Source organism: Saccostrea echinata, unplaced genomic scaffold (genome assembly GCF_033153115.1).
Source record: "Saccostrea echinata isolate AGI-Se365-2 ecotype Australia unplaced genomic scaffold, CSIRO_AGI_Sech_v1 ptg000010l, whole genome shotgun sequence".
Taxonomy (NCBI): domain Eukaryota; kingdom Metazoa; phylum Mollusca; class Bivalvia; order Ostreida; family Ostreidae; genus Saccostrea; species Saccostrea echinata.
Window position 1 is genome coordinate 10,443,284 of NW_026889759.1, and position 12,621 is coordinate 10,455,904.

At 35.0% G+C, this 12,621-nt stretch overlaps 1 protein-coding gene across 1 annotated transcript; it reads right to left on the reverse strand.

Moving 5' to 3' along the window:
- Window positions 1–6,970: 6,970 nt before the first annotated feature.
- LOC133184365 (uncharacterized) lies at window positions 6,971–11,326 on the reverse strand. Its single transcript, XM_061319413.1, has 3 exons — window positions 11,131–11,326; window positions 9,405–9,447; window positions 6,971–8,608 (listed from the first exon to the last, which is right to left on the reverse strand). Exon 3 carries the CDS (start codon window positions 8,594–8,596, stop codon window positions 7,163–7,165), a length of 1,434 nt encoding a protein of 477 aa, XP_061175397.1. The 5' UTR covers window positions 8,597–8,608; window positions 9,405–9,447; window positions 11,131–11,326; the 3' UTR covers window positions 6,971–7,162.
- Between the last annotated feature and the right edge of the window lie 1,295 nt (window positions 11,327–12,621).

Consider the following 12,621-nt stretch of genomic DNA (forward strand, 5'->3'; position numbering starts at 1 on the left):
ACCTGTGACAAAATGGACTTCAAGTATTTCTCGGAAATATACGAATGCTGCGTTATAAAAGTGTATTTTTTAAGTATAGTGGTTCTTTCCTCCATGTTTTTGTTAGCAAAAAAATGTATATTTTTACGCATACTTTGAGGATAAACTTTCAAAAAAATGGAGCGAACACCCACTTATAGGGAAAAACTTTGTTATAATATGAGAAATTGGTCAGTTCTGCCCTGTTTGGTGTGTGTATGCTATTTTAGAGACAAATCATTTCATTCTTTGTGAGATTTTTGCAAATTGTTGAGATTTTACATAAACTATACTTGAATGTTAGATGAAATATCAAAAAAATTTCTTATAACTGAGAATATTTTCGACTATATATTGAGTATATTCGAATATTTACATTCCACATTTATTTCGCTTATAAAGTGTGTGGAAAGCTACAGCATTCAAAACACCATAACACGGACGGGGGGGGGGGGGGGGTAAAGGTTTGAGTATGCATTTTATTTTGACGTCACAAATGTTGAACGCCCTGCAAGTGCAACGTCATAACCGAAGTCAAAATTCACACTCACATTGAACAAACGCTGTTGCACAATCGGAACATCACTCGGCCTTTTCCGCCAAGTCAAGAAAAAATTTGACTTGACGGAAAAGGCAGAGTGATATTCCGATTGGCTGTTGCAATGGCTCTTCCATTCATTGTAAGTTACCCGAAGGATAAAACAGGGATTTTGGAACATAAATCATATTTGTAGTCAAGGCAAGGAGTTAAAAAATTGTTAATATTATAAGCATTGAATTATTATTTTTTGAAAGATGTAGTCTCATAACTGCAACGGTGTATGCAAACAAATTTTCTTATCGCACGTTACTCAATTTGCACATTATGTTACAGTCATGAGACTACATTTTTCAAAGAATAGTGATTCAATGCTTAATTTAATTTTTCACCTTCATACTTGCCGTATCATATATGTGAGGTATTTCGCTCGCCTTGTTCACCCATCTTCTTTACAAAAGTTGTAAATTATGCATTAAAAATGCCTTTATCTAGTAAATTCAAAAATTTACAACACGATAATAAGTAAACTTATTCTTTATGAAGACAGGAAATATTGCTTATATAAAGTAGATTATCTTAATGTTATTATGTATCTGCAATTTGGGAACTCCCATCCCCAACAACTTTTTTAAAGGTCATTGATAGAAATATTGTTAAACTGTGTCATAATGACGTCATTTCGGTATACAACGAGCAAAGGTGGTAAAAGTGGTCAATTTTTACAGTTTAATTTTATTGAATTACTCCTAAGATACGAATTGTTTTGATGACTACATATTGAGACAGAGAGAGAGACGTACCTTGGTTACTGCCTGAAGTCATGAATCGTGTCATTATTTCAGTCTTCAGAATTTCAAGAATTTCTTACAAGCTTTACGCGCCAATTTTTGAGGTATTACTTTAATAGTTAATACCTATAAATTATGTAGCAGAGCACACGTCTATCTACATATACAAACTTTACAAATGTATTTTGTGAAATTGATATAAAATCATTCTTAACCCAGATATTTTATGCTGTACATCGGAGGTTGTGCTTAAACTTTATTTTTTTCTTTAGACACAAAAAGTATGGTTAGGTTAATGCGTCAAATCAGATATAGGATGAACATTAATTAATAGAAATTTTAAAAGGATCATTTTTCTATATCTTATTGTCATTGAATTCATCCTTTTCGACCACAACTTATGATTAATAAAAACAAAATAAATCCCCCCCCCCAAAAAAAAAAAACAAACAATCAAACAAAACAAAACAAAACAAACAAGATGTGTTTGTGAAACACTGATGCCCCCGTATGACAACTTATAGCAAAGGTTAAACTTTCTCAAATGCAAATCAAATATGATGGTACCCAAAGTAAGGTCTTGTCTCGAGGAATATACCTGTGAAATATGAGAGCCCTAGCAGCAACAATTGAATAGATATGGAAAAGGTTAAAGTTTTTCAAAAGTAAGTCAAACATCAATGTTAAGGTCAAATGGTAAAAAAAATGGTGCCTAAGGAAAGGCCTTCTCACAAGAAACATACTGGTGAAATATGAAAGCTGAAGCATCAATCGTTCAAAAGTTATGACCAAGGTTTAAGCTTTCCAAAAGTAGGTCAAACTCCAAGGTCAAGGTCAATGGATTACAATTGTTGGTATCCAAAGGAAGGTCTTGTCACAAGGATTACATATGTGAAGTATAAAATCCCTAGCACCAACGGTTCACAAGTTATGACCAAGGTTAAAGTTTTCCAAAAGTAGTCAAACTCCAAGGTCAAGGTCAAAGGGTCAAAGTTGTTGGTCTTGTCATAAGGATTACATATGTGAAGTATGAAAGCCCTAGCTCTAAAGGTTCACAAGTTATGGCCAAGCTTAAAGTTTTTCAAATGTAGGTCAATCTCCAAGGTCAAGGTCAATGGATTACAATTGCGGGTATCCAAAGGAAGGACTTGTCACAAGGATTTCATGTGTGAAGTATGAAAGCCCTAGCACCAATTGTTCAAAAATTATGGCCAATTTTAAAGTTTTTCAAAAGTAGGTCAATCTCCAAGGTCAAAGGGTCAAAGTTGTTGGTATGCAAAGGAAGGTCATGTCACAAGGATTACATATGTGAAGTATGAAAGCCTTAGCACCAACTGTTCAAAAGTTATGGCCAATGTTAAAGTTTTTCAAAAGTAGGTCAAACTCCAAGGTCAAGGTCAAAGGGTCAAAGTTGTTGGTATCCAAAGAAAGGTCTTGTCACAAGGATTACACATGTAAAGTATGAAAGCCCTAGCTCCAACGGTTTACAAGTTATGGCCAAGCTTAAAGTTTTTCAAAAGTAGGTCAAACATCAGGTTCAAGGTCAAAGGGTCAAAGTTGTTGGTATCCAAAGGAAGGACTTGTCACAAGGATTACATATGTGAAGAATGAAAGCCCTAGCACCAATTGTTCAAAAGATATGGCCAAGGTTAAAGTTTTTCAAAAGTAGGTCAATCTCCAAGGTCAAGGTCAAGAGTCAAAGTTGTTGGTATGCAAAGGGAGGTCTTGTCACAAGAATTACTATTAGTACACATGTAAAGTATGAAAGCCCTAGCTTCAATTGTTCAAAAGTTATGGCCAAGGTTAAAGTTGGGTAAAATTTTGTAAAACTAGGTCAAACTCCAAGGTCAAGGTCAAATATGGTTGTACCCAAAGAATGGTCTTGTCACAAGAAATACACATGTGAAATATAAAAGCCAGAGCTCCAAGCAATCAAAAGTTATGGGCAATGTTAAAGTTTTTGCGGACAAACAGACAAACAGATAAACAGACAGACAGACGGACGGACGGACAGTGCAAAAACTATATACCCCCGAATCTTCGATATGGGGGCATAAAAAGAAAGCAAAAACGAGCAGATATAAAGCTAACTACATGTAACTGCATTTTTTTTTTCCAATCCTCTCGTGATTTCTATCTCAATGTGTTACAAACAATCTATAAAAAACAAAACCAAAAAAAAAAAAAAAAAAAAAAAGAAAAGAAAAAAACGACATTTATTCAAAGGCGTTAAAATATAATGGATACAGAGACGCAGGTTTTTCGCACTCTTAGTAAACCCAGCGGAGTGTCCACGCGACAAACTTGTCGGAAGATCGAGCATCTGATTTCATAGGAGGCAACAGCCGTGGACAAATAGTCTTTACCTGTCACAGCGTGACACGGGTTTACAAGTAATAGATATGCAATAACTTAATAGCCATGTCCTTTTCTACTTTTAATTTAAAGTTACACTTGTTTAATTACACTCTTCACTTGATAAACTCCGTTTATTGCCATGGCTAATGGCTTAAGGAGGTTCTAAACACTGCACACTAAAGAGTTCTAATCTTATGGTAATTTTATGCAGTTAAGGTGATCTGCCCTGAGATGTAAGATTGAATAAATGACAATATACGGTGAATGACAGAATTTGTAAACAGATAAAAGTATTTCATCATAATGTAAGACCAAGATAAAGTAATTGAATATGTAAATAAACAACAGTGATTTCTGTTCACCAATGCTTCATTTTCCTGGATAACCGACTTTAAAGCAAGTGATGATACTTGCATATTTATCGCGTATCTCATTTCTTTTATCACCCCATACACATCAAATTATACTTATTCCTAAAATACAACCAACAGCATGCTATAGCTAACTCGTATTGAAAGTTCTCCAAGATTGAAAAAATGGTGACTATATTTTTTCCTCTTGATTAGTATTTGAATTTTATCTATATCTTCGAGTTCTATGTGTCCAAATGTATTTTCTTTTCTTTATTTATTTCTCTCTTAAAACTTTTAATTCACAGTTTCGATCTGATACAGATAATCGATAACAAATATTTTCTGTAATTGCGAGAGAGAGAGAGAGTTTACATGAACAGATTCTTCCAGTGCCCCAGCTTTCGTCAAATTTACTTGGTTATTATTCTTATAAGCAATAGACATATACTTGTTGTGTCGTACATACATGTATTTTTATGGAGGATATTAATCAACCCATTCAAAGAGGGTTTTTGACATTATATCTCACGATATAGATAAAATATTTTATTTTTAGAGCAATAAGATGTGTAATTTTGTCTGATTTTCAAATGATCCCAGTGTGGATTTCTTGACTGAATAATCAGCATTAGTATGAATTAATCCTTCTAAAACAATACTTATCAATACGGTTTAATAAATCTTGCACATGTACTGCATGTATTAATTCACTTTTACTAAGAATGTGTAGTTTCAGTCTCATTCACACTGCGTGAACAGCTATATGTATTTATGTCAAAAGGATTTTTTCCCCTAGTCTTTTAGGGTTAATTCGAAACTGAAGCCAATGAAGTTTTGTATTTTCGGTATGTTTGAATGGGAAACAAAAAAAAAAATCCCATTCAGAATCACGTGAGTGACTTGACCGGTTCTGGCTACCTATAGGCTTAATGGCATTAATATTCAAAATTTCATAAAGATTTCTTTGCATTTAGTAAAGATAACACAAGTGAACTTGTGATGAAATTTATTAAAATATAATTTACGAAATATAAACGTAGAAATTTGTTTTTCCGAAAATAAATCAAGTAAAGTCACATATAACAAAGGCAACTTCAATCCACACAACTTCACACACACACACGTTGTTGTTTTAAAACTCGGAATAGTCCAGAGTAAAACTTTGTATTTTCTTGATGACGGAATGTTCAGTACATAATATTCACGTCCGGGATTGTCCACGGCGGTTCTAAAACTGACTCTCTCATACGACATACGGCATTCACTCAAACTTCAATTAACACATTTACGCAATTGTCACATATACGAGTTGGACACTCTTTGAGACAAAGAAACACTAATTCCTTAAATAAATTTTGAGTGACAATTTCCTTTTTACTGTCTATAACATTAATTGTTAGATAAATAATTATAAACATATGTCAAAAATAGCCATTAACAATAATTCTTTTATAAAATCAAATTTCGTAACTTTGTAAATTAATTCTGTAAAATTTACTATGTGACAAAACTTAACTTTTGTGTAACATATGGCATATGAACTTTAGGCAGAGAAGCAATATTTTTATTTTTCATCCATTTTCGTATAGCAGCGAGAAATAAGCACAGAAATGTTCATTTTCCCCCATCAAGTGAATACCTTTGACATTCTTGTTATTTCTTTTTTTGATATTAAGGATTTCAGCACAAATCAAAAACAAGTTTGGTGATAGTGGGGTCACCCTGACGACAACCCCGGGCGGTACATTTTCACATTGTTCTCTATCACTCAAAATGTTACTGTGGTTAAAAGCTCGTGAACATTTTTTGAAGATCAATTAAATTTTGTCGTACTGAAAGACAAAACCAAATAATGTAAGGATAAATAAAAACACAATCTTAATTTATGTTAATTTTTATGAAATTTTCAGTGAAAAAAGGCTCTTGAATAACCATATTTTCACTTACGTAGTTTCAGAATAGTTTGAAATTTAAGCTTGCTTTGTCTTTCCAAAACCAAAACGCAATGAGGAGCTGAGAAATCCTGTTAAGGGAGAAATGTCACTGTATACTAAGCTTTCTATGGAGAATTGTCATAATGAAACCAAATGTCCGGGAAGGGCGAGATGGGAGGGATAGCAGAGAGCTACTCTGTGTCCTACGGTGGATATACTCATCGTGATTTATGCAACGTACCTGTTCATCAGCGTGTCCAATATATCAGGAGCCAGATGTACTAACAAACCTCTTTCAGTTGCAATCTTTTTTCGGTTTCATATGATGAATTGGTCAGTTGAAATGATCTTTCCATGGGCAAATGGAAAAAAAAGTCACATTCCCTTATGCATTCCGAGATTTTACCAATATTATTCAACAGGCGCAATCCCATATATCAATCTTCGTTTTCTTTTTGATAATTTAAATATTTCCAGCGGGAAATATATACCTTATCATCCATTAAAAAAAGGCCAGCTAATTATCTTTCCTAAGAGCCTTGGCTCTCTATTGGATTTTTTTCTTCTTCTTTATGTTCGAGAATTTTTCACTCATACATGTTTTAGGACTCCACCAATTGCCAGTGGAGGACTGCATTTAGACCTATACTCGGCACTTATGTGCATTTAGTAGTGGGAGATCTTTTGTCGTGCCCGCATCTACTGCGACAAGGGACCTCGGTTTATAATGTCTCATTCGAAGGACCGGTCTTCACCTTCCGCAGTGGGGGCTGTTTATCTGAAACTTGAATTCCCTTCATCCAAAGAAGCTTGGTGTCAATTTCGCTGAAATTGACCCTGTAGTTAAAGAGATCGAAAATTGAAAAAAAAGAAAAGTTATTAGAATATATACAGAATGGACTGCGGACAAATCAGAAAGCTCGCTTGAGCCATTGGCTCAGGTTAGCTAGAGAAAAAGAAAAGAAAAGAAAACGAATATTTGAGCAATACCTATTATTTTATTAAAAATGTTAATACAAAAATGCACTAAATAAATAACACACACCACGTAAGAATACAAACAATTCATTGTACATGTACATGCAATCTCATTTGTAGTATATATATAAAACTCGTGTACTATTTTCATATTATGCGAAATTTGGCATCCACGGTACAAAACAGACACCATCAAAACAAAAGTGGGACGATTCTGTGAGGGACTTTTTGGCAGTATTCTACCCAGAAACTTCCATATTTATCTCCGCATTTGTCGTCGTCACGGTAACTGCGATGAATCAACAAGAAGGTAAGAAATATGACGTAAGAATAGGGCATGACGTTCACAAACATGGCTGGAATGGTCCAGCAAAAGGCAAGCATAATTTCTGCCAAATAGTTAAAATGTCTAGCTAGACCCCACCAGCCTGACGCTAATAGAATGCTCTCTTTCTCTTTGCCGTTTTCGAGCTGATATTTGGCACGAATGATGTTTGGTTTTTTCCCCCAGACTAGACATTCTCCACCAGTGCCTCTGACTTCCTGTTTCTGTAGGTCGGCGAGATAATTAACTGCTATACATAAAACTCCCGCCCCAAGAATAAGCAAGGACCACGTGAATCCCAAACGAACGGGGTGATTCACGAGATACATGCTTACTGACGCGTAAAAGTTTGGCACGAAAACGAGGCAGCCCCAACATATATAATAGCCAGCCCTGTCAACCATTATATCGATGGTGCTCATATATCCCCCCTCCCACCAAAAGAATTTGGTGATGTAGACTAATTGCAATGTAACTGATACGAACATACTGTCTACAAAACCATACAATTCAAAACTTTTCAAACCATGTATGCACACGAGTAATGCCCATACGGTCATCCCAAAACGACAGTTGGTGAAGACTTTAACGTCAATGCCAAAGACTCGCGGATACAATTCCGTTCCCCAGTAATAGTCGAATATGAAATTTCCAGAGACTCCATTATCCGTAGTAGAGGGCCAATATCGACCCTTCAGATAAAGAAACATACAAAATAATGGGCTGAATATTTGAAGTGTAGCTATGAATTCATCAAATCGATCGTATATCACAGTTGGCGAGAGTCCCTGCATTTTCAGCAAAGCAGTGATAATGAAAAAGGTTGTCATAGTAACGACGTAGTTCAGGAAACCATTATCAACATATACCGGTGTATTTCCTTTCGGGGTCAAAGGACCTTTGATTATTTTTCCCGGAAGTAACTTCATCATAATTGCAGACCAAATCAGGAATCCCAAAAACACGCCAACACTGAACTGGGTCGGCAGTCTCATTGTGGCCCAGATTTCCATCAAAGACGGAAAGAACGGCTTTCCTGAAAATCGACTGAAGAAAACGGAATAGCTTCCTCCACAGTAGGTTGCACAGTACCACATGATAAGCACAAGGTTTGGAGTGAAGAGCATTAGAAATAAAGGGAAAACGGTCATATTCCATAATCTCTTGGCCCGCTTCATCAACCCAATCTTCTCAAGTTGTTCATAGCCCTCTTTGTATCCATGGAATCCATGCGCTAGCACATCCTGTCCGTTAGACTGTTCCCCTTTGGTCATTCCGTTCCGAGCACGAACAGTTGACATCGTCTCTGAAATCTAAAAATAGGAGTTAAAGATGTATAAAGTTTTGCCGGCTGCTATAAATATCTAGAAAATCAGAGTGGAAACCTAGCATAATCCAGCATGCACGAGTGATAATGGTAAAGTATCGCATAGGAAGTTTGTTGACTTCTATTTACTTGGAAATAAGGGGTTAAATTTGCTCCTATATATGATTGCTTATTTTTTTTTATATCGTTTCATTGGAGATATCAGTATGCAGATAAAAAAAACTTTACACTAAATTATTTCCAGTATTTTAAGAGGATGCCTAGATTGTTAATTCTTTACCGTTCTATAAAGTTGTTACAAAAATTTTGTCGATCCAACTTGGCACCATTATATAGACGATATTTTAGATAATAATATTCAGTTTTGCATAGTTTTTAAAATTTTGTAACTACTACTGTCGGATACTTTTAAAAGACCACAAAATGATACTCGGTATATACCGTACAAATTTCTTTTGAGGGATTAGCTTGTTTCAGGGACAGTCCTTCAATTTATAAATGAACAAACAAGAACGCACATTAATGCACTATTTCATATAAAACTGTAAACAACATTTTCCTCTATATACAATGTATATATTGTCATTACTTATTTATATAGTCTAAACTACTTACACAGATCAACTATTATAACAATACCAAGGAAGTATGACATTTATATGCAGTCCAACTTTGCAAATCGATTTGAAAGAAGTGAAGGCCGCCTAATTTGACTAATTTTCAATTATTTTTTGTATCTTTCATACATTTGTATTCCTAGCTCTATCGATATTTAAACATACCTGATTGTTCGAATTTTCGTAGTTCCTTTTTTAAACTTGATTCCTACAAAGAAAAGAAAAGAGAATCGTTTTACTGCGTCACGGTTAATGACGTCATTATTATATTTTTTTCCCTCTACACTCCGCCTCGTTTTAATAAAATGGAAAATAAGAACCTGTTTAAAATATTCTAATTACATATCAGCCCCCTCCCCCTCCCCCCCCCCCCCCGAAAAAAAAAATCACCATGAATAAATTCACAACCATTTAAATTATACGGTAGCCATACTAACGTTCCTGAATGGTTACATTAACAAAAAGGATGGTGTTCTTGTCCAATTCTAAGCCTTTGTCAAGATGTTACAATCATAACACAAAACGGAAACGGCATAACAGGAGAACAAGAATCCAAACGGAAGTTTTTCGCACTCTAAGTACATGTCAAGGTATATTGTCCACGCGGCTGAATTGTCAGACGACCGAGCATCTGATTTCATGAGAGCCAACAGCCGTGGACAACAAAGGTTCATACCTGTCACAGCGGGACACAGGGTTACGATTAAGATAGATACAATATTTTAGAAATCTTGTCTTTTTTGTCAATATTAACTTCAGGCTACGCTCGTTCACTACACATTTCACTTGATGGATTTCATTATTTAATATCATTAGCCGGTGACCCATTAGCCTAATAAATACCCATGGCTCTTAACAATACTTCTGCCAATAAAAATATGTATACATTAAAATAAAAATCAACTGTCATACCGCAAAATGAATTAAAGTTCCTTTAAAATATTTTGCACATCCTCTCTCAACTTTATACTTTCACTGTTAATAAAAAGTCTTGTTTTGCACTTACGGGTAAAACAAAAACTGTACTGTCACAGCTCCGTGCAGATACATACACACATTACTTATACATACATCAGATTTTATGTATCACTGTATATATATAATGTCAGACGCAAACGCCCAGGGCAATTTTCCGGGACTACCACAGATGCAAGGAGACGAGGTGCTAATTGTGTCCATTGGGTATGGAACGATCCTTAATTCCAATAATTATACTTGCAGTGACAACTGTGAAATAATGAGGATGTTGACAAACGGAGATCATGCCTCTCATGGAACAATTAAAGACACATGCCTCCTAACCCAGATTGACTCCACGACCGAGATAGTTTCAGTGTAATATACATGTATGTAAAGATGTTCAAATGCTAAATGCTTTGGCACATACTAGTATATAACGCCACGATCTCGAGTGGTCATCCCTTGCTAAAATTTTATCTCTATATTCAGTATATGTCCCCATTCAATATGACATGCCCCACCATGCTCTATCACATCTATGCAAACATGATAATACACGCCGGTATTATACTGATGTATTTTGTTCCAGTCTTTTATTTGACATTGAGCATTTCCTATATAACGTCTTTACACATTCTTAAGTACATATTCAGTATACCAATGCATATATCGTCTGACTGATACAAAAATTTCAGGGGAAAAAATTGTCTTTCACTCGTACGTACCGGACCACTCTATATAAAAAATTATTGCAAGTTCTAAGCGCAATAGCTCTTTACTGATAGAGTTTTATCTCTTTTGGCATCTCTTCAGAAAGCATCTCGCAGTGCCAGAGGATTTTTTTTTTTAAAAAGAATGCAGTTGCTAGCGACATATTAATGTATATTTTTTTTTCTTTGCAAAAAAAGGAAACATGTAGAGGAAGCCTTACCTTGGAGAGCGTGCGCCTTAATTTCAGTCACACCACTGCTTATTGATTTTCACTCTGATTCATCACACGATGGGGGAGGTCAAAGGTCATCTGCGAACTCCGAGACGTACGAAATGCAAACGATTTACATTACTACAACAAAAATAAACATCTTTATGATAAGTATCGTCTGCAGAGCTATGAAAGAGGAGTTAGTGCTACTTTTTCACGATATACTGCTCACAGGCCAAAGGATGACAGCTAAGCAAAATTTGATTAGTACAATTATTTGGTAATTTTGCGCTATTTCAGAGCAAATGTTCCACTTCTTTGTGAGTCACACACGTTTCATGTATTCAACGTATGGTTTCAATCGATAGTATTTTGGCAAGCATTAAAATTGGTGGGGATAGAAATATATTTTTGAATTCACCTTATTTTTGCAAATATATTTTAATTCTTCAGCTACAAAAATGAAATTCATGATTTCGTGAGCAAATATCACAATCAAATAGACAATGTAGTAAGTCCATCATAGTACAAATTCAGAGCCCCCCCCCCCCCCAAAAAAAAATCGCTGTCCAATTATATAAATCCAAACATGAACGGAGAAACATCAAGTCCCTAGGTTTGTTTCACAACACATTTATATAAGCATGGAATTCCATTGAAAGTATTGTAGTGCAAGCTTATCAACACGATTTATCATTTTCTTCACACAAGAACGCACTCATTACATCTGGCGTTTGCAAGAACAACGACAATATACCGTTTTACCTCTTGCTCTAAGAAACTGTGTGAATTTTGATAAGATGTAATAAATTTGCGACTAACCTTGGGGGCTTAGGATATATCAAATACACGTGTATATTCATATATTCAGAGAGAAAATATGAGGTGAATAGGTTACATCATATATAGGAAAATTAAAACCTTGCAGAAAAACGTAAGCCTAATCCAGGTTCGTCAGCCCTTATTAACATTCACTTCAGTACAAGTCAGGCAAAGGGTCACGGTATGATAAAAATTTAGATCGCGGTCTTTGGTGACAATATATATACTTTGGGTCCGTTTTTAATATCTTCTCTGAAGTTTATCTATATGCTTATGATTTAAATGGCATATTTTCATCCTTTTACCAACCTTTTTCTTTTTAGATTTATATTTTCGTCTTAAACTGAGAGGTAATAAATTTGGCATGTTTAATTTGGGAATTTAATACAGGTGTTTGTGTTAAAGAGGATAATCTATTGAAAAAATTAAGTCCAACAATAGCGATTTGTTGTCCATATATATTTGAAGTGTTTTAATGTTGTGGCAAGACTGCAATACTCGTAATTGCCCCTTGTGTGTAGTACTTTCAGCATCACTTCAAAGTACTCATAACAGTTATTAAAGATTTTTCCTGGTAACTATTTGAAAACTGATTTTATACTCGTGTTCGAATGAATAGACAAAGAAGAAGCAGAGACGAAATTTATAGACGGACGGACAAACAGCTTACACTGGCCA

Bases quoted from the DNA above. Each gene is read 5' to 3' on its own strand.
- LOC133184365 (XM_061319413.1), bottom strand. From the start codon at position 8,596: ATGTCAACTGTTCGTGCTCGGAACGGAATGACCAAAGGGGAACAGTCT.